Source organism: Eucyclogobius newberryi, unplaced genomic scaffold (assembly GCF_026437365.1).
Source record: "Eucyclogobius newberryi isolate DKJ021-1_F unplaced genomic scaffold, fEucNew1.0.hap1 SCAF_7, whole genome shotgun sequence".
Classification (NCBI taxonomy): Eukaryota; Metazoa; Chordata; class Actinopteri; order Gobiiformes; family Gobiidae; genus Eucyclogobius; species Eucyclogobius newberryi.
This window is the reverse complement of record NW_027316389.1, coordinates 32,593,034-32,613,730: the sequence shown is the minus strand read 5'-3', so window position 1 is coordinate 32,613,730 and position 20,697 is coordinate 32,593,034. Positions and strand designations below refer to the sequence as shown.

At 40.6% G+C, this 20,697-nt stretch overlaps 3 protein-coding genes across 4 annotated transcripts; 2 read left to right on the top strand and 1 right to left on the bottom strand.

The window, feature by feature from the left end:
• The first annotated feature begins 1,556 nt into the window (after nucleotides 1-1,556).
• LOC140349074 (uncharacterized) lies at nucleotides 1,557-4,085 on the top strand. Of its 2 annotated transcripts, XM_072435290.1 has the most exons (3): nucleotides 1,557-1,693; nucleotides 2,363-2,907; nucleotides 2,950-4,085. In XM_072435290.1, exons 2-3 carry the CDS (start codon nucleotides 2,370-2,372, stop codon nucleotides 3,435-3,437), a joined length of 1,026 nt encoding a protein of 341 aa, XP_072291391.1. In that variant the 5' UTR covers nucleotides 1,557-1,693; nucleotides 2,363-2,369; the 3' UTR covers nucleotides 3,438-4,085. The 2 variants fall into 2 exon arrangements, with proteins under 2 accessions (XP_072291391.1, XP_072291390.1); XM_072435289.1 differs by having other exon boundaries at nucleotides 2,363-4,085.
• Nucleotides 4,086-6,091: 2,006 nt separating this feature from the next.
• Nucleotides 6,092-15,285, bottom strand: terb1 (telomere repeat binding bouquet formation protein 1). The gene is made up of 20 exons (XM_072435913.1): nucleotides 15,143-15,285; nucleotides 14,951-15,061; nucleotides 14,732-14,863; nucleotides 14,488-14,619; nucleotides 13,471-13,531; nucleotides 13,283-13,401; nucleotides 13,066-13,194; nucleotides 11,747-11,899; nucleotides 11,531-11,662; nucleotides 10,514-10,639; nucleotides 10,301-10,431; nucleotides 9,941-10,227; nucleotides 9,805-9,857; nucleotides 9,514-9,576; nucleotides 8,707-8,937; nucleotides 8,503-8,580; nucleotides 7,780-7,812; nucleotides 6,465-6,535; nucleotides 6,227-6,394; nucleotides 6,092-6,148 (listed from the first exon to the last, which is right to left on the bottom strand). Exons 1-20 carry the CDS (start codon nucleotides 15,198-15,200, stop codon nucleotides 6,119-6,121), a joined length of 2,298 nt encoding a protein of 765 aa, XP_072292014.1. The 5' UTR covers nucleotides 15,201-15,285; the 3' UTR covers nucleotides 6,092-6,118.
• Nucleotides 15,286-15,805: 520 nt separating this feature from the next.
• pdp2 (putative pyruvate dehydrogenase phosphatase isoenzyme 2) lies at nucleotides 15,806-20,509 on the top strand. The gene is made up of 8 exons (XM_072435315.1): nucleotides 15,806-15,968; nucleotides 16,043-16,216; nucleotides 16,315-16,434; nucleotides 16,511-16,797; nucleotides 17,031-17,136; nucleotides 18,175-18,411; nucleotides 18,488-18,787; nucleotides 20,228-20,509. The coding sequence occupies exons 1-8, from the start codon at nucleotides 15,810-15,812 to the stop codon at nucleotides 20,501-20,503; spliced, it is 1,659 nt and encodes a 552-aa protein (XP_072291416.1). The 5' UTR covers nucleotides 15,806-15,809; the 3' UTR covers nucleotides 20,504-20,509.
• The last annotated feature ends 188 nt before the right edge of the window (nucleotides 20,510-20,697 follow it).

Sequence of the window (20,697 nt, the reverse complement as noted above, 5' to 3'; positions counted from 1 at the left end):
AACCACCTTGATTTTTCATATTTGGTGAAGTTAATCCCAGTTCCTCCCTTGAAATCACATCGTCCCACTTGACTTGCTCCACTCTGGAAAGTGGAATATTTTTGCTCCCAAACATTTAAAGCGTGTATATTAACTTATATTTGAATGTTGGTTTCCATGTGTCTTGCAGTCATGTCATTGTTTATAAGCACAATTTTGCCACTCGTTTTTTATTGCCCTGTTTGTCACTGCTGTGGCGAGGGCCAGCTCCAAATGTGGCGTAGAACCAGCACATGAGCCTGTTCCAACTCACGTACGTCTGATGGAGCTGAAGGAATCCGAGGAGACCAACCAAGAGGAGCAACCTGGAAAGTCCTTGGCCTAACATACTTAACCACATCACTTCTAACACTACAGCTAGCAATGCAAACGCAACCAAAACTACCGGCGTGTACAAACTCTGCATCACCACAGCCGTGAGAAAAGTGTGGCATATTCCAACATTCATCATGGTTTGTGTTTGTCCAGCAGAATCCCAAAATCCCAGAAATCAAAAGATAAGTGGAGAATTGCAAATCTAGCCACGATGCCATGTAAGACTTCTCTGCAAAAAACATGTTGAAATCTTGTTGCAAAATCAACTCTTGTGTTGTCTTGTTGTGTGGTTTGACTGAGACGGCTTCTGAGTCACAGGAGACGAAAACAGTGTGTCATGGTCATAGGTCATGGGTTTAATCTTCAACCACCTGATCTTGTTTCAGCGTGTTTCTCTGCAATGTTTTTGTACGTGATGATGAATCAATGGCCTTTGCAGATGTGTGTTTTATTGATAATATGATATATGAGAAGGAAAGATTGTCTGTTAAACCTCATGTCATTGTGACACTGGACCTAAAGACATACTCAACATGCAAAACCTACTAAAGTAAAAGTGTCAAATAGGACTCTTAGTGTATAAAAGTGAAACAATGAAAGTGGCAAATGTGATAATCTTCATAAAGAACTGGTGGTGGTTTTTGGTCAACAAAAATTACAGAATTGCTCATTTATCTACTGTAGTCACTTTCATTCATTATTAATATATTTTGTCTGCTCAAAACGTTAAGAAAGTGCTATATATACATATATATATATAAAAAAAGTAATTTATACTTTTCATTTCAATTGGAAACTGTAGATGACTATAAAGTACAGCTCTCAGATGTAGTGTATGTGGGAAAACATCCACAATCCACTGATAAATGTATTTAACATATATGCTGTTCTTAATTTTTAGGACTACGTTTGCCATTTGTATGTTTGAACGTTTCCTCTCTGTGTCATGTTCTTACATATAGTTATGTAAAACTGAACATTTACAATGGTTGTGTGTGTCCATCATTTGGTGGAGACAAGATGAATGAAATGACAAATAATGTTCATTTACAAATCATAAATAATAGGACAAAGTATCTAGAGTCCATAGAAATAAGTCTGGAACATGACAACATGTGGCACGTGTTGAAAAGTGGGCGTGTTCAGTCCCCGTTGATCACGTGTCGCGCGCGCGCACGCGTCCGTCCTTTTATAGCGTGAACGCGCGCGCCTCTGCAGAGTCTGTCCATGAGTCTGTCCCGCTCGTGAGCGTTTAGTCATCTTCACGTACGGATCTCTCCAAGTCCCGAGTCCCGCTTTGGAACTGTTCTCGTCTTTGTGCGTCGCAGACAAACACCAGGTTTGGCTCTTCTTCTCTTTAACTGTGTGCGGCTGGTTTTGGAAACGTGTCTTTGCTTTTAACTCAGTTTGAACAGTTTTGCACGAGAGGGAGGCGTGGTCCTCCAACACTTTCTTTCTTTGTGCGTTTCGGTTCAGAAAAACTGAGGAAAATCGCATTGAAATCGACTGGCATTGTAACTATTCTGCCTGTGTGTAGTCATGAAACCATAACAAGCTTGTGATATTGTAATGATGGAGATAAAAGGGCTCACGGGACGAACAAAAACATATTTTTGATGAAAGTCGCCTTACGACATCCATATAACAGAGGAAGGCTCATTAAATTTATAAAACAGAGATTTTGCCTTTGCAAAGTTTGCGTCTGGAACCTGCCCAGATTTAAACTCTAGACTAGTGAGTTGTTATAATTCTAGGATGTTTGAACACGCTTCAGGACAGAATGTAGCAGTAGTGGTGTTAAAGAGGATGGGGCGCTCCCTCTGTGGGTCCTCCACACGGAGTACACGATGTCCAGGGCGCACAGTACATCATGTACTAAAGCGGGCTTCTTAACGCAGTGTAAATACTGAGAGCTCTTCATTGTAAACACTGATTAGAGTGTGTTTGTGTACATTATTGTTCAAGTGGCACGAATGTCTGAACTGATTTGATCTGCTTTAATGCACAGGTCCATCATGGGAAATCTGTTTAGCAAGAAGAAGGGGGCGTCACCAGCCCAAGCTGAAAGCCCCAAAGAAGAGCAAAAAGAAGGCGAAAGTGTCCCAGAGAGCCAGGTGACCCAACCTGTCACTGCTCCACCAGAGGCACAGCTGCCCCCCACCGAGCCCACCCCTCCAGAGTCTGATGGAGAACCTGCTCCTGCGGTTCAGTCCACACCTGACCCAGCACCCGCTGCCCCAGAGCCCATCCCCACTCCTGCACCTGAGGTGGTCCCAGAGCCGGCCCCCACTCCTGCACCTGAGCTGGTCCCAGAGCCGGCCCCCACTCCTGCACCTGAGCTGGTCCCAGAGCCGGCCCCCACTCCTGCACCTGAGCTGGTCCCAGAGCCGGCCCCCACTCCGTTAACTGAGGTGGTCCCAGAAGCTCAGCCTGAACTAGAACCAGAGCCTGTAGTGTGTTATTTCCCTGTAACAGAGCCGGTCCTGTGTCCCATGCCAGAGATCCCTGAACTTCTCCCAGCCCCAGAAGCCCTCCCTGAACCAGTACCAGAGCCTGTCCCATGCCCAATCCCTGAGGAGGTCCTGGAGCAAGAGCCTGTCCCATGTGCAGTGCCTGTGGTCCTGGAGACAGAGCCCATCCCAGAGCCTGAAGCGCTCCCCTGCACTACCCCAGAGGAGATCCCAGAACCTGTTCCAGATGCCATGCCCTTTGAGATCCCAGAACTTGTCGCATGTTATAAATCTGAGCCCATGGAGATGTATGTGCCCGAGTTGGAGTTAGTGCCAGTCCCAGAGTGTTTCCCAGAACCAGACACCAACCTGCTGACCTCCGAGGCAGCCCCAGAGCCCACCCCTCTGTTGGACCTCAGCGCTCCTGAGCCTGAGCCTGAGCCCCTCCTGTGCAATGTCACCCCCGAGACAGTAGTAGTAAACGACGCCAGTGAAGAAAACGTGAGCACATTGTTAAAACAGCTGGAGCTGACAGGGAACGGCCTTGTGTCTGATCTCATAATGAATGACGTGAAGGTTCCGGACGCCTCTCCTCTCATGGACATCAACGCCTCCTCTGACCTGCTCATGTGAATCCTCAAGGATGCCATTGACATTTTGGATGAAGTCTCTAAACCTCAAATCAATCCTGAAAATTACAGACTTATATTTTTGTCACCTAACGTGGCCTACTAATGATATAATAACAATTGTTATAATTTTCTATGATTGTTGTTGGGTTAACGCTATGTGCAAGGATGTGGACAAGGGATATGAATACACGGAGAAAAGTCCTATGTAACAGTGTTGGACAATAGAGACGTCAGTCTCAGCAATGAAGTTCAGCAAACCTGGAAGCAGATGAGTGATTCAAGTGAAGCTAATGTCTGTATGCAAGGCTCATACAAACATTAAGAGAAAAGTAAGGAACATGTACAAAGTGAATACATTCCTTTTGGTGGATGACCATAATAACATACTAAATGTGGAATTGAGAGCCAGAAAAAGGGAGTTGCTAAATCAACATTTGGCCTGCAGTTCAATGTTCATGTTTGGTCTTTGTTTGAGGGATAACTTTTTATATTTTCATAAGGGAAGATTTAATTGTGTGGGGGACTTGCTTGTAAAAATAAAATGTTATGATACAAATAATTGGAGACAATTTTGTGTTTACAATGTATACAATACTAAATATTTGTAACATGCAATAACTAAACATAATAAATGGTGATGTGCAATGTATTATGTAATTGTCCCAAGATAACAGAGCTCGGTCTGTGTCCAGTTTGCATGTCCAGTACAGCTCTACACACATGGACTGTATGTGACGGGGAACAATGTACATATGGAAATAAAATGGCAGCCAGTGTAAAACCACCTCATGCTCTTGTGGGAGATAGATGGATGGATGGAGGAGGAGGAAGAGGAGGGGGTACATTCTTTCCAGAGGAGGGGGGATTTCAGAGGGTCAAAAGTCTTCCCTGGGACGCTGTGGCTCCATGAGAATCTGCTCAGTGCACGCCTCTCGCCACATTCTCCATTCACTCACTGCTTTGCAATCCTGGCGACAACATGGCATTCAACACGAGTCAGTCTCCTGGTATGAGGGGCTATTTTCACTTAACAAACTTGTCTGGAATTTAAAATAACCCTAAAATGCTCATTCGTAAGGACTAGTATCCCAAAGTTTGTTAAAGGAGACATATTGTGCTTTCCCCCCCAATGTACTTGGGATTTAACTTTAGATCATCCATTCCATTTTGTCACCTGTAAACCACAATATTGAAAACGGCTTAGTTATAGAAATGGGTCCATTGACTTCCTGTTCTAAATAGCAGAAGTGATATGCCCCGCCTCCTCATAGTGACATTCCACTGTAACAAGCAGCAGATTGTCATTTACTTGGTGTCCAAATCCAAAGTACAGATGTGGGCGGGGATTGGGGGTAGGTGAAAACATGAATTTTCTGATCACTCGAGCCTCAGTTACAGAACAATACAGCATTACAGTATTCAGTATATCATTTTGAGGAAACTAATAATGAGGAAACGAGGTTAAACGCTCATTATAGTTGTTTAGCATATGTCCCCTTCAAGGGTAATGGACAGTAGTAAACAGAACAGGTTTAACACTTTTCAGGGTAAAGTCAGGATTTTTTCTTTAATTTCTTTAATAAAAAAAAACCCAAAAAACATTACATTTAATCTGAGGTGGAAAGTAACTTATAAGTGCATTTTTTGGGTGGTTCACTTTTTTGAGTTGATTTTTAAACGATGTATGATGATGTATTTGTACTGGTAATTGAATTCTGGCTTGTAATTGTAATTAGCTACATTTAAATCCATAGATTTATCCCAATTGCCCCAATCCATGACCGCTGTATTTACACATTTTATATGAACAAACACTCACACAAACACACCTAATAACCTGCTCTAATTGGCTTGAGCTCAGAATATGTAAACACTGATCTAAAATGCGACTAAAATAGCTTTGAAGTTGTGTTTTTCATGAATACTTTATACTTTCACTACACAAATTTGGCTCCTGACCTCATCAATTCCACAATCTGACAACAGCCCAAAAACACAAAGATGGGAGATGTACTCATTCCCGTCCAGTGTTTGACCTAATAACGTGATCATTTTCAGTCCTCCGCCTCTGCCACACCCTGTCTGACAGAGTATGTGCAGAAGAATAAGCCCCATGCTTAGGCAACATGATCTCAAGTCTCCATGGAGTGGGATCGGCCATGTGATGTCAGCGTAGCACTGAGTCAAGCCCTGAGCTGGCAACTGAGATGCTAACACAGAGCAGAGGCTTACGTTTAACTGGAAAACTATACACTTTTCTGTAAGCATTAGATGTGTCTATTACAGGCTGTTTCTATAGTTTTGAGTTGGTTTCGATAAAGTTCCCTGCATTTTCGATAGAATGTCGCTTATTGATGACATAGATAGAAGGATTACTTTTTAGAACTCTATTTCCTGTACATTTAAACCTTTATGCACTTTAAAATTACAACGTTTCAAAGGTTTTGGTGCTACGGTTTCCAGGCGTTCATTTGCATAACGGAGGCAAGAAGTGACTGCAGAGAAAATGTTTGCTTTAATGGAACAGTTCTGAGAAAACAATTCATGCAAAATACAAAACACAATAAATAAATATGGAACACATTTGGGGTTGTTTACAATGATGTAAATATATTGAAAATAAATACTGAATATATATATATATACTTGACTTTTTGGAGTTCATCTTTTTAGAGAGAATTCTCACACACTTTCACCTTGTGCTTTGTTATTCTAGAATAAAAAGAGAGTAAATGGATAAGTGAAGTATAAGTGTTTCTCCTTTGGGCCAAACACATGTTCTCAGATTACCATGAGACGTCTGTACTTGTGTGCCAGGTCCACATTGGTGCGACCGGGTTGAAAGGGGTAGGACCACAAGATGGCATTCCAGGAGGAGCCGTACGTCTTGACTCCGCACAGTAAGTACAGCTCCTCCTCACGGCTGAAGTCCTGCCTTTTCCTCCTCTGGGAGTTAAACTGTAGAAACAACAATCAAGTAACAACAGCAATCTATGTGTCCGTGATGTTAAAAATGTAAAGATGTTACATTTGAACCAGCCTTGGTTTCCGTATTTCCATCTGACGGGTCATCTGGAAAAGGTTTTCTTTTGCACTTTGCTGATGTTATGTAACAAGAAAAGTCTTTCTTAAAGGAGACATATTATACTTCCCCCCAGGTTCTTAGTATTGAACTATGACACAATCATTTTACATTTTGTTCATTGTAAACTGCAATACAGATAAAAAATAGCTTAGTAATAGAAACAGATTTATTCACTTCCTGTTCAAAACTGCCGAACTGATAAGCCCCGCCCTTTACATAGTGACGTTTCCCTGTGACAATGCAGATTTTATGTACATGCAAAAGTGGCAATATGACATTTTAGAATCCTACCCTACTCATCATGTTTAACCCAAGTATAAGGAAGTGGGCGAGGATGGGGGGCAGGTGAAAACAGGAAGCCTTGATAGCATTACTTTTTGCATAAAAAATGTCCCCTTTGATATCAGATGTCACACATTGACATTGGTATATGGTTCATTAATTTAATCAATTTGTAAAATAAGGTGGAATATAATCCCTTAGTTCACTTTGGCTTAACATTTTCAACAAAATGTGAACCGTAAACAGGTAAATGCATGTCTAGTCACAGACAAAGCAAAAATTCTAGCACATGGACAATTAAGGGGTGTTGTGTGTCTGTGATGGGGGAGGAGCCAATTAACTATTGCTTCAACCTACTCTCTTTGAGCTCTACACAGCATTAAATGACAAGCAAATGTACAATGGATAATAATGGGAAAAGTGTTACTGTACTCACAAGTGTTACTGTACTCACAAGTGTTACTGTACTCTCAAGTGTTACTGTACTCACAAGTGTTACTGTACTCACAAGTGTTACTGTACTCACAAGTGTTACTGTACTCTCAAGTGTTACTGTACTCACAAGTGTTACTGTACTCACAAGTGTTACTGTACTCTCAAGTGTTACTGTACTCTCAAGTGTTACTGTACTCACAAGTGTTACTGTACTCTCAAGTGTTACTGTACTCTCAAGTGTTTTTGCAGCCACACTGTTGACACCTCTGCAACTTTTACAAGCAGGAAACACTTTTTGCATAATTGTGTCTGTCGGACACAGACACTTTTTGCATGTGAAGGAGATGAATACAGCTGTGGCGCTCTGGTCTGGCCTACACTGTGAAAACCCTGGCTCAAACTCAACATTCCATCTGCTCTTTGGTGAGCTGTCTGCCAGAAAACACTGCGCAGGTCACGACAGCTCCCATCACAGCCCCAAAGTTATGACACACGAAAAGCAAACTGTATAGAGCCAAATACTCCCTGTATTTATACCTACTTTCAGAAGGATGAGACCGATGGAAAACTGGAGCTAAGAAGAAACAGAACAGAACTGGGGTTAAGACAGCCCAACTTATCAAATGGTTAAAAAGCAGAGCAACAAAACCTCTCACCAGTTCTTTGACAAAAAGCAGGTTGTGCAGTTTTCATTCCTTTGTGGAGAGGAGTTAATCTGACTATCACAAGAAAAAGACCCGTGTATAATCAATTAGAAATGCCTTCTGAACAGCTCTAGCCTTCTTAAAATAATGTAATGCATAGAATAATCCGACCCTGACAACTAAGTGCCCCTTTCGTACAGGAAACCCATTTCATACCTTTATCTTTACCTCTCTTATAGTGGGTTAATAACATTTTGAGAATAGGATTAAACACAGAACAAACTACATAATCACTCAAAGTCCCTTTACATATTTTAACCAAGCAATGGAAGCTAAACAAAGATTTTCACAATTTCACAGCCATAAATAGCAGTATAAAACTATAGGGTTCGGAGATATATTTATATGTACATATATTTTTAATTAAACCGTACACTTACAAATAATGGTTTCATAATTAGTCATTTCTTCCTGTGCAAACGTTTACCTAAGAGTAAGAACATAGTTTCTGGCACAAAAGGGCACTGACAGAGCCTTTTCCAACTCTAATTTTGTTTATGATGAGAAGACAATATTCTAATAACACGAGCGACGAGTTACTGTAATCTTCCATCTCATACCTTTGGCCTTTACCCTTTGCTCTGCCGCCTGGAAGCGTTTAACTTGACTTAGCTTCTTTCTTGGAGTCAGGCTGACCTCTTTAACAAAGAGAGTGTCATTAGATACTTGGTGGGCGTACTTACAAAAAAAGCATGGTAAGGATGTTACATAATGGTTATGTAAAACTGTGGAGAGTGTACATTTTGAGTACAGTCTGGCCTAACCTCTCTGGTTTTTATGTGACTGTGCTGTGGGATCCGTGTCAGAGCTGGGGTTTGTCAGCTCCTGGGTGCTGCCGGGCGGGTGCTCTTGTTGGGTGAATACGCTGCAGCGCTGAGCAGTGTAGCGCTCCGTGGCCTCCTTCAGGGCTCGATGCATATCACAGCTGTGGGCGCAGGAGCTCTGCAGAGACCAGAACGTGCGACTGTCCACCTCGTCCAAACGCAACACACAACCTGGCACATGAGAGACAAAGGAAAAGAGGTTTATGCAGGGCAATGGAATTAAAACACAAAATAAAGTTGAGCGTATAAGGTGTACCATGTCTTATTCCTCTTTACTACTCACCTTTGCATTACATAACCAGGGATAGAAAGAAACTCATAAGGTTGCTCAGAAAACTTTGTCTCACTTTATCATTGAACACAGTTTAATGAGCAGCTTATTAATACTCTTACAAACATTTAGGGCTTCATGTATTAAGCCATCTATAAATGCTCATCTAAGTGCTTATAAACTAATAACAAGTGCTTATTAACGCCTTATAAGAAACCTTATTTTAAAGCGTTACTGTCGTTGCTGTTGTGTTATTATACTTTTATGAATCGATTTTTAAATTTTTACTTTTGTACACTTTTCAGTACTCTTCAAATGAGTCGTTTTGACTGGTTGTAATTTGTTTTAGATAGTGAAAAGTGTAGAAAATGGTAAAGTTAAAAGGGATAAAAACTAAGATTTTAGAGTGATAAGTGGAAGTTAAAAGATAGAGAAACAAATAAGACTGTTTTGGTGCACACATATCTAGTCCTTACCTGTACACCTGACATCCGAAATTGACTCCTCTTTACCAGCATCATTTATTTCAGTCCTCAAATCTAAAAAACAAACAAATAGATTATGTTTGTTAAGGGTAGCCCCTTCACTTTTCCGATAAGCAAATATATTCCTTGCGTATGACATGTTTTAATGCTTTTCTTGTTTTGACTTTATTGATGACAGCACACTACGGAGAACAATTGGCAGATTACAATTATTCTAACTGTGATTTAGTAAAATGAATAGTTCCAACTTGTCACGAGCCCTTTAGTGAAGGTTCTTACCGCCCTCAGCAGAATCCCTTGGTGCATTCGGTGGAACAGGTATTCTAAACGGCTGACTAAAGAAGAAAATGCAAAGATAGTTTTCAGTTTTGTGTAATGTAGTAGTGTAACGTATTTCAGTTCAGCGTGATCTGCTCACCCCTTTTCCAGTGGCTCTCTGGCTCCCTCCAGCTTCTGCCCATTGGAAGTACTTAGTGCTCTGGTGCTGTTGTACACGGCCCACCAGGGAGTCTCACCCCCTGCATTATTAGCCTCATCTTCCACGCTACTTTTCTTCATTTTACTGCTGTTTATTTTTCTATTCACTCTTATGATTAAAGGTTCGTCATCGCTCTCACACGCCTCGCCCTCTGGTGCCATTTCGGTTTGAGGAGATAAGTAATATGTCGATTCTTGTGTGCGTGCAAGTTCCCGTTCAGCTTCAGCCTGAAACAAAACAAAAAACAAGTCAAAACTAATGTCATGCCGCTATCTGACTTATAAATGAGCAAACAAATACCTGTTTCTTCTCAAGCTGGTCAATTCTATGCAGTATATCTTCTGCAGATTTTTGGTACATTTCAATGTTTGTGTCCGAAATGGTATTTTCATTTTCTCTCTCCTTTACGTCAGGACCTCCCAAGGTGTTTGCTTCATAGGAAAAGAAACAAAAGCATTCATATTATTTGGAGTACTTTTGACACGTACTATACTGTAAAATGCTTTGACTTACTGGCCTGTTTGCAAGTCTGTAAAATGAAGGTGGCGGCCTTTCGGACCTCTTCACTGCCGTCTTCTGTGAGTAGAGTTATGATCACAGGAAGGCTGCCGATTTGCACCAACTGCTTCTGGTGTTCCTCTTCGAAACACGGAAAGACATTCAGAAATACATTCAGTAAGTTCAGAAAGTATTTGATGTATGGCGAAAGTTTTCAAGATGCAAAATTATTGTTACTTTTGCTAAAACTAAGGCTGCGAGATTAATTGCAATCGAAACAAAATCACAATTTGAATGGTCACAAACACTGTCATGATTTGAGTAAAATGTCCTCTATAAATAACCAAATATGCAGCCTTTTCTGTAGAAAAAAAACTCTACTAAATTGTTCACTCTCAAATGTTAATGTTTCTGGGTGTGTTTAACATGTGCACTTTGAACAAAGGTTCAAAAGTAACAGTTACTATCATTGATTATTGATTCATTTAGTAAAAATATTACTTCTATTGTACAATGGCACTTTTAAAACACATTTTGAGCAAATAAAAGGTTTAAATATTGTGAATGAATGGTTATAAATATTGATGAAAATCTGCCAGTTTGCTTTTTTTAAACATTCTGATTCCACTGTTTGTTATAAAAAAATATTTATTTTTGTATGTGTTTTAGTATTGTCCAGTTAATAATTACCACCATTTTCAAAATAAGTCTACTATTAGCCAATTGTTGTAGCCCTATTGCTAATCTAATCACAATCGTAAAGATTGTGAGATGTCTCGTACAACAAAATATGCTTTTATGTACACTTGTATCTGTACGACAATAAAACCTGTCTGTGTCCATAAATCACAACTAGATCATTGGGTTCAGCCCTAGAAGTCCTCAGTTTCAGGCATGAACACATATTTCACCGCATTTTGACCATGGTTGAATTTTTGTTGAATGTTGATGATGTCACAGTTTGACTAGTGGTTCATAGAAACATAAAAAATAAGCTGTAAACTGATGTGGAGATGTAGAAGAATGATTTACCTGAGGCTTCTGTGCAGTGGCCCATGGTTAGTAACACAGACAGCCTTTCCTCGGACTCCAGTTTTGTGTTAATGAGCAATGAAAAAAGGTGACAGATGACCTCATACTTTGCCAGCTCTGCAGCAAGAGCAGCTATTGAAGAGAGAGAGAAGCACAACATGATGAATGGTGTTTTTGCAGCATGTGTCAACCAGCCTTTGGGAAACCTCTACCCACGGTTATCACTGATACAAGCCGACAGGGTTTTGGAAGTGGACACAGCCAGTTGGCAGGACAGCAAGCTCGTCTCTGACCCGAGACAAAACCGAATCAGGGCCAGCGTGAGATTTTCCAGTCCCCCTGAAGCGGCAAAGCTCTCCTGGACACAAGCTGTAAAAACAGACACAGCATGAGCCCTCAGATGTTATGTGAAGATAACACATACTGTCAATACATTCACGTCACTATTATAGGCACTATTAATGATCAGCTCTGAAATGTACACACAAGTATTTGAGTTTTCCACATGGCAGATTCTGTTTACATCAGTGGTGGAAAGTAACATAAGTGAGAGCAGGAATCTGATTTATACGGCGCTACATTTATTAACTGGACTGAAAAGTGTTTTAGACCAGCTGAAATGGCTAAGGTGTTTAGATTTTAGAACATTTATGGTGACATTTTTTGAGTTTCAAGTCCCGGCTGTAAAATTGTCTGTAAAAATGACCAGGAAAATAGCTTCTGATCAAGATTACAATTTTATGCTTTAATAGTTCTCAAATAGTGCTAAAATTAAACTGTTACTTTTAGAGTATTTGTTGCTCCTGTATCTATACTTTTACTTACAACATTGGGTAATTTTCCCATTGTCCAGCTAGTCCAGCTTAGTGTTTTTGGAGCACTATGGGACTTGCTTTACCTGGAATGATTCACCAACATTCTTAAGCTCGCCTCTCCACAGATCTCACATGTAACTTAGCCTTGTGGCATCACGTGCTTGTCTCAGTGGAGCTGGACACGTTTAATGCCTTACTGTGGTAATGCAATAACATAAAAGTGGCATAATGCAGCTTTAAAGTATTTCGTTCACTCAGTTAATTCAAGCAAGTCAATAAATACAAGAAGAAAGTATAATGCACACAATTTAACAAAAATAATAAATGCAGTTCTATTAATGGCCATGAGAATGTATCAAATAATCATCATCAACAAATTATAGGTGTTTAAGTCACAGTACAATTACTAGCTAACAGTTTTACAGGCAATATTAGGTTGCAACGACGAGCACATTTAGCAGCATTTATAGTGAGAAAAAGTGAGATACATTTAAGCAACATATATTAGAATATCTGTAATAAAGCTGAGTTGTATTGAAGAGTGTGTGATTTTGCCTTTTTTGTTTTCCTTTACATCTCTGAATGCAATTTGCCTTTACATTTACAGGGTACTTTAGACATTTGTGTAGAGACCATCAAACATCATAGTTTAAACTGATTGTATTCCAGTTAAATCAACATCTGATCCACGTTAAGTTGGCTAATTCCTTCTGTACTTACGGTTATGTGCTACAGTCATCGCAATGAAGGAGCATATGGGCTGACATATCTCCGTTTGAGGAAGAGAAATCTGCTGAATCCAGTTTTTCACAGTTGGAAACACAAACACACAGGCGCGCTGTCCTTCCTCTAATGGAAAAGGAAATACATCTTAATGAATTATGTAAAATACATAAATGTCTGACAGTAATTTATTTGTACTGCTCTGTCATAATACCATTCTGAGGATTATTCACACATCCGCACAGGGCACTGGACACAGATGACCAAAGCTGATGTAGCTGGGTGGAGTTGCCCTGTTTGAAAGTGCCTTCTGCAGCCAGTGGGAATGTGGCTCTGACAGTAAAGAGCACAATGAGGCTCACACGGCGACGCTCAAAGTGTCACTGGAACTGAAGATAGTACCTGAACAGGTTGAGAAGTATATCCAGGCAGGCTGTGTTTTGGGCCAGTGTCTGTCCTAATTCTGCAACAGCAACTATGTCAGTGCTTACCAAAAGAGCAGAGGACTTATAAGCAGATATCACAATTGTTGTATGAAAATTGAGCAACAACTATTACTATTAAAAAGGATGCAAAATAAGAATGAAAATTGCTTTAACTTGTCATGTAATCTTAAAAGAAAAAAGAAACATAATGTCATTTTATGCAATCTGAATATTGAAATCCCAAAATTAAGTAATACATTTTTGTCATTAAAAAGTAACCCTGGTGACATGATCTTACTCACAACAAGAATGCATGTTGTCATATTTTTCAATTTAAAAACTTACTTCATTTTTATAATAAATAATATACAAGTGTAAAGCCAGACTGTGGTACAATCCAGATTAAGCAATACTATTTGTATGCAGACAAGCAGGTATCAGACCCCTCACCAGAAACGTAACATAGTGGACCTTTAAAGGGAGGTAGAATGACTATGTACTCAAGTGTCCTCAGATACGAGGTAAACGTGTTCCAATCAAATATAGATGTTACTAATGCCAATGCAATGCCTTACTCTTAATTACAAAAACATTGGACACGATGGATATGTTGTTGATGTAATAACTTTTGGTGTTTTGGTTCTTTAGATGATTCTCCAATCAGAAAGCAGAATGAGCCTCACGTCAGTTTCAAAGTCCAGTGTGTTCAAACATGATCTGAACAGTCACTGCCTAAAGCCCAGCTCCTGCACCAATCATGTTCCAGCTCTAGTTGGGCCTCTGCAGCTCAGTGAGAGGACATGACCCATGACCCATGACCCATGACCTGACCACAAACTGAGAAGGACAAACACTGATATGTGTCCTCAGTCTGCAGGTTAATGCTCTGGCAACACAACTTACTTACAAACCAGATCTTTAAATACTAAAAATCATGTCCTAAAACATGTTAATCACGAACTATATGTATTTCTTCACAAGAGTTTGCGCTCACTGTTGTTGGACACCAGAACGGACAGAAAATAGACGGTAACTCTCTTCTTTGTCAGTGGAGCCTCTTCTGTCACCAGCCAGTGAGCCAGGTCTGTGAACATCTCCTTCTTGCACAGTGAGTTCTTGCAATAGACTGCAAAATAAATAACAAATAAGCAACAGTATCTTAACCCAATATTTACAAAAAACTCAAAATAAAGGTGAACTATTTTGCATGTTTTGTGTGAGTATGACCAGGCTCTTACCGTTGGCCTCTGCCACAGTCCCCAGTGTGAAGAGAGCCGTCTCCTTCACATCTGACTGGACAATGCTGGACTTGGAGAGGTTCAACAGAAATGCTACACCTCCCATTTCTCTTAAAAGCTCCACATTGTCCTCTGAACAAACAAGAATACGTTGTTATTAAGTTTGTTCTGCATTCATACTTTGTTGCCTTGGTAGTAACAGTCACATACATATCTTACCTCTCTTTTCACAGATTGAGTGAATGGTTAGCAGGGCTTGTTTTTGTAGGTCTGGACATTTCATTTGGAACTTCAGACACTCAAGAAGCAAACTGAGATCTGTTCTAATGGCTGAAAACGAATCATGTATTTCATTTTTGTTTGCTTTGTTCACGAACCCCTGGTGTAATACATTTATTGATTGTAACTCACTATTTCGACTTCTGCCATCCACTGCTCGGCTCTTGTCCATCTCACTCAAGTTATTCATTACTCAATAAAGCGTTTTACAATATTCTTACTAAATAAGGTGTCCTACATCGTGACCGCTTCATTTCAAACGTCACATTGGCTAAAGCTAGTAGGTGGTTATGGCGCCACAGCTGGCCCGTTCAAAAATTACACCTATAATTTTAAATTTAAAAAATATTGTAATATTTGCAAAATATTTGCTTTAAGACTATTCCAACCAAAAATAAATATAATTTTGAAAATGATAAATGAATGATGTTCTTTTCGGCTGAAGCGCGCGGGCAGTGCGTGTGATGACGTCACACGAGCGTGGTGAGGGATGCAGCAGCAGCTGGTTTGTTTTGATGAACATCCTCTCAATTTTGTGCAGTGCACAAAATTGTAACGTATTTTTAGGTATTTAACTTGTTACGCTGTCTTACACACGCATGTTTGGATCACGGTGTAAATACGTATAGTGTATATAAAACTGTACTGTGAATGGTAAACTTTGCATAGCTAGCAGGCTAGCATTCATTAGCATCATATAACTAGCGTTGCGCTACTGTACATATACACACTTACAGCTGATCAGTTGTATTGTTTGTCATTGTTTCGCATATTTAGAACTTAAGAATTACACTGTTTTATGTTTGTATTGTGTTCTTGTTTCAGTAATAATCGAGGTATAATCCACCCGTGTCACTTTACCAGGAGCATTTTATCGGACATGTCTGGGCGTGTGGGCGCCAGCATCCTTCAAAGAGCTTATTGCTCACGGATCAGCTCTGCACCTGCCTCATCACAGGTCTGTCCGCTTACTCTCAACTTAGCCCTTACATCAATGTACTAATCTGTTTTTAAAACATTGTTGATTTCAAGTGTCTTCCACTTGCTGCATTTTTATCAAACCACACGACTCAACGCGGCCAGTACTGTCACGTGTCATCCTGGATTAACACCTCTCCGAGAACCCGCAGCTTTTCAACTCATCAGGATTTTGACTTTCAACTCAGCCAGTTGCAAATCAACAGCCTCCTCAGATTGAACGAGCAAGTAAGAAACAAGAAAACAATACCTCAAAGATAAGTAAGAAATCATCATAGAACAATTAATAATAAATCCAACGGTTCTTTTTCTCTGGTGTGTTGCAGAGTGTAAGTGTGCCAGAGTTTGATGGCCGGGGTCTCAGCTCTGTGAGGAAGTTTGAGAGCAACCAGGTAGCTGCCAATACTCCGAATGAGGATCGCCGCAGTGCAGCCACATGTCTACAGGTGCACTCCAAACTTAACCTATTGGTGTATTCCTCATGCTTACAGGACATATAACACTTTGTTTTTATTGTTTTAGTCAAAGGGAATGATATTTGGAGTGTTCGATGGACACGGGGGCTGGGCTTGTGCACAGGCGGTCAGTGAGAGACTGTTGTACTACATAGCTGTCGGGATGATGCCACAGCAGAACCTGGAGGAGCTGGAGCGATGCATGGAACAGGGAAAAGCTGTTCCTCCCATTCTGCAGTGGTATAAACACCACTCGGACTATAACTACAGAGAATCAGCATCGCTCTACATTGAACACCTGCGTGTTTTCTGGCAGGAGCTTCTAGACTGTGAAGAACATGGTAAAGGCTTGAGGCAAGTCAGATGAATTATTTGCTGTTTTATTTCGGTGTACTGAAAATAGAAGCTTCAGCTTGTCGGCCTTCTTTTGGTTGACCATTACTACAAAATACTGACACAACAATCCTAAATTTCATTCCTTTTATGGGCGCTGACGGGCATCTATCACTAACCTACAGAATGCATTCTATCATTTGTCAGCAATGTTTGGAATATACTTTATTACTCATTTTGCAATATTTCTTTAGCCCCTCTGATGTCCTGGATCTTGCCTTCAAAAGACTTGATGCTGACATTTCTTTGGAGGCCCAGGTTCCACTTTCAAACAGTTTGATGAAAAGCACAGCCATTCAGGTAGAACATAATTGGAGGTGCACCGATATGGACATTTGGGCCGAACCCAATGTTATGGGAAAAGCTTTGGTCAATAACCGATACTGGGCCAATATTTTCTAAACGTGGTCAGAATCAAAAATGTTTTATTTCCATTGTCAGTGAACAAAATTGCCAGGCTGGTACTTGGTGATTTAGTGCAACATACAACAATGAACAATAATAAAAGCAAGATATATCAAAAAAGGCATGCATCAAAGAAAGACAATTTAAATTTACTTTAAGATAAAATGAGACTTACTATGTAGAGGTTATTTAAAACTTTTTTTTTGCTCCCTAAACACATTTTAATTCTAAAATAAGGATAAAAAACTATTAGTAGAACCAGTTAGAACGCATAATACACTTTGATAAGGCATATGTTGCACTATGTTGGATATAGTTAGGCTATAATGTGCTTTGTCCTGTAACAGCAGCAGCCACAGTCTCTTCTTTTGTCTCTTTGTATCACTCAGTCTGTTTTCTTTCTTAAAACCTCTCACACTTAAGTTATTTGCAGTAAACATGTCTAAACTGATTGTTTAGGAGGAAAACTAGTAAAATAATGTCACGCTTATATTTAAGATAAGATAAGATATTCCTTTATTGTCCCACATGGGGAAATTTCATTGGTGCAACGCAGGTAGATCCAGAGGTAGATTTAATGATAAGTTTAATCTTAAACTTTTCTAGAGCTTTTAAAAGTCTAACCTTATTATTTCTGGTTCATCTGACTCAGAATATGGACTGGATTAAAGTTTACAGTCTGTCCTGTTTTCTTCCTGTTTCTGAAGGGACTGCAGAGTTAACTCTTTCATTACCGAGGCTTAACATAGGACTGATATTGGTGGTTTTGGACTGAAACCAATATTACTCAATGATGTGAATATCAGTCGATACTGATACTGGGTCAATATATTGGTGCACCCCTAAACATAATAAATTGCTCTGCTTTCAATAAATAAACTGTTGGTTTTGCACAGATATGAACACAATTCCGTTTTCTTCCGTTCTGTCCAGGTGGCATTTGCTGGTTGCACAGCATGTGTGGCACATGTTGGCCCAGACGCTATTCACGTGGCCAATTCGGGGGACTGCAGGGCAGTGTTGGGCGTTCAAGAAGAAGATGGTTCATGGAGTGCTCTGCCTCTATCCTGGGACCACAACGCAGAGAATCCTTCAGAGGTGGCGCGAATAAAGGCCCAGCACCCACAGTCGGAGACAGATACAGTGATCACTGATGAGCGACTACTTGGGGTGAGTGACCAAGTTGTAACTATGTAATATAACATCATTTATGAACTAATCTTTGGTATGTTTAATCGTGTTCTAGATTTTGATGCCATTGCGAGGGTTTGGTGATGTGAGATTTAAATGGAGTCTTGAGCTACAGCAGAATATAATTTCCGGCCTGGAATCCACTGTGGACCTGGACTCTCTGAACATGTACAATTACATCCCTCCGGACTACCACAGCCCGCCCTACCTCGATGTGATTCCTGAGATAACCCATCACAAGCTGCGGCCTCAGGACCGCTTCCTCATTCTGGCCACAGACGGTCTGTGGGATGAACTGTCCAGTAAAGAGGCTGTGCAGCTCGTTGGAGAGCATCTCAGTGGGATTCATTTGCAGGTTAGTTTGAAAGAGAAACACTATTTCACTATTCAGACATTGGACTGCAGTAGGTCAGTAAGTTAGACTTGCTACAAACTTTATATACTGCAATTGTGTGCTTGAGGAAGATTCTAAAAATGCATTCAAGCGATTCTCTCCACTTGAATGGTGATTTAAATTAACCTGGCTCAGGCCAGATTGATATGTATAGCACTTTGAATTGAGTTTATCAAACATGCAGAGAAATCACACTCTTATTAAATCCAGTTGGGAGAAAAGCACAGTTACTAGACTTGGCGGGCCTTTTCCAGGGGGCGGGGCCACGGCGCTATTTTGCTACCTTCACGACCATAAATTGAGCGTGAAGAGGCTGGACTTGGCCACTGGAGGCTGGAGTGGCATTGTGCCAGTCCATATATGGTGATAGTGTTTTTGAACCAATGACATTCAAAAGCACCTGCAGTGGGAGATGTTTGTCATGGCCTCATGTACAGGCAAAGAAAGAAGTGAGCAATAAAACAGTTTGATTTCCCCTTTTTCAATGAGTTCCCAAAATGTTAAAAATAAAATGAATAAAAAATCAAAATTGAAATGCATCCTCGGAGCGTAAAAAAAAAAAAAAAATCACCTTTTGTTTTACACATCCCAGGGTGCCCAGATCCGGGTGGCCGGAGTGCTGTCGGTCTGTGCATATTTTGTGTAAACTGGGACAAGGATTTTGGGTAAATGTGATGTCACGGTGGGGATTTTTCCGGTTTCCCAAATAGATGTTTCTCTCTGAGCTGAGCACATAAGTCTGCACAGTCCAGTCTGGTCCAGGCTGCGCAGTGTCCAACGCGGGAGGTGGAGGTGTCCAGCAAAGAGCTTTTAGAGCTGAGTGTGTAACGGTGCTGCGCTGGTTACGTGCGTGGGAAAAAAATTAACCACATAATATTTGATGGTAATCATTATTTTATAACTTATAACGAATAACTAACTTTTACAACAATGCCCATGTCCATGAGGGTTGTATTATTATGATTATCTCGTCCATATGGGGAGAGTAACAATATGGGACCAAATGAGCTCCGCAGTGCCCAAGTTAGTGCTTATGCGGCCCACTGTATCTTTCCCGTCCACCAATGCACAAAGCTCCTCTGTGCTTATTTTAAACAAAATGGCCCATATTTATGCTTAAATTTGCTATGTTTGTTTTTGATGGTTTGGGCGCTTCACTATTGACTTTTGTCCAAACCACTGACTGTCCAACAGCAGGAGCCTGTCCAGAGGGATTCTCAAGAGTTTGGGACCCCACAAACGTTGCAAGAATATATTATAATGATACAAATGGTATAAACTCTAGACATTACAGGATTACTGCAGACATGCATGAAATATTCAAAATACAAATCCAAGCAAGCTATTGGTGAAGGAGAAACAAAATTAAAATGATTGACTTGTGCTGGTATTTGTCCTCAGGCCCCAGTCACTCAGACAGAGAGACGGCTGAAGTTGGGTAAACTCCATGAGCTCTTACTGAAGCGACAAGCCCGAGCGTCCCCAGCCCTGGACACAAACGTGGCCACACACCTCATCAGACAGGCCCTGGGTAAAGGAGACTATGGAGAGCTGAGCCAGCAGAAACTAGCCTCTGTGCTCTCCCTGCCTGAAGACCTCGCCCGAATGTACAGAGATGACATCACAGTTACTGTAGTATACTTGAACTCTGACCTGGGTAGACCTCACCATGGCTAAGGTAGAGCCGAAGGTAGGGACACAAAGGGGCTGGAAGCTTTCGGTTGTTGCCTGTAATGATACGGTCACATATTCCATAGCTCCAAATCCCTGTTTAGTGCATGTTACGTTTCCATAAAAGTGCCTGAAAAGTTACACCTACGTAGTATTACACGATGTGTTGATAATCATGAAGAAAGAAACTTGCCTTTTGT

What these genes read in the sequence shown, in the direction of transcription:
- terb1 (XM_072435913.1), bottom strand. Translation starts at nt 15,200, where the DNA reads ATGAATAACTTGAGTGAGATGGACAAGAGCCGAGCAGTGGATGGCAGA. An exon ending in GATGACTGTAGCACATAACC is followed by an intron (nt 11,900 to 13,065) that starts GTAAGTACAGAA and finishes CTGTTTTTACAG; the next exon opens with CTTGTGTCCAGGAGAGCTTT. An exon ending in GCAAAGGGTAAAGGCCAAAG is followed by an intron (nt 7,813 to 8,502) that starts GTATGAGATGGA and finishes GTTTCTTCTTAG; the next exon opens with CTCCAGTTTTCCATCGGTCT.
- LOC140349074 (XM_072435289.1), top strand. Translation starts at nt 2,370, where the DNA reads ATGGGAAATCTGTTTAGCAAGAAGAAGGGGGCGTCACCAGCCCAAGCT.
- pdp2 (XM_072435315.1), top strand. Translation starts at nt 15,810, where the DNA reads ATGTTTGTATTGTGTTCTTGTTTCAGTAATAATCGAGGTATAATCCAC. An exon ending in TGAAAAGCACAGCCATTCAG is followed by an intron (nt 17,137 to 18,174) that starts GTAGAACATAAT and finishes CGTTCTGTCCAG; the next exon opens with GTGGCATTTGCTGGTTGCAC. An exon ending in TCAGTGGGATTCATTTGCAG is followed by an intron (nt 18,788 to 20,227) that starts GTTAGTTTGAAA and finishes ATTTGTCCTCAG; the next exon opens with GCCCCAGTCACTCAGACAGA.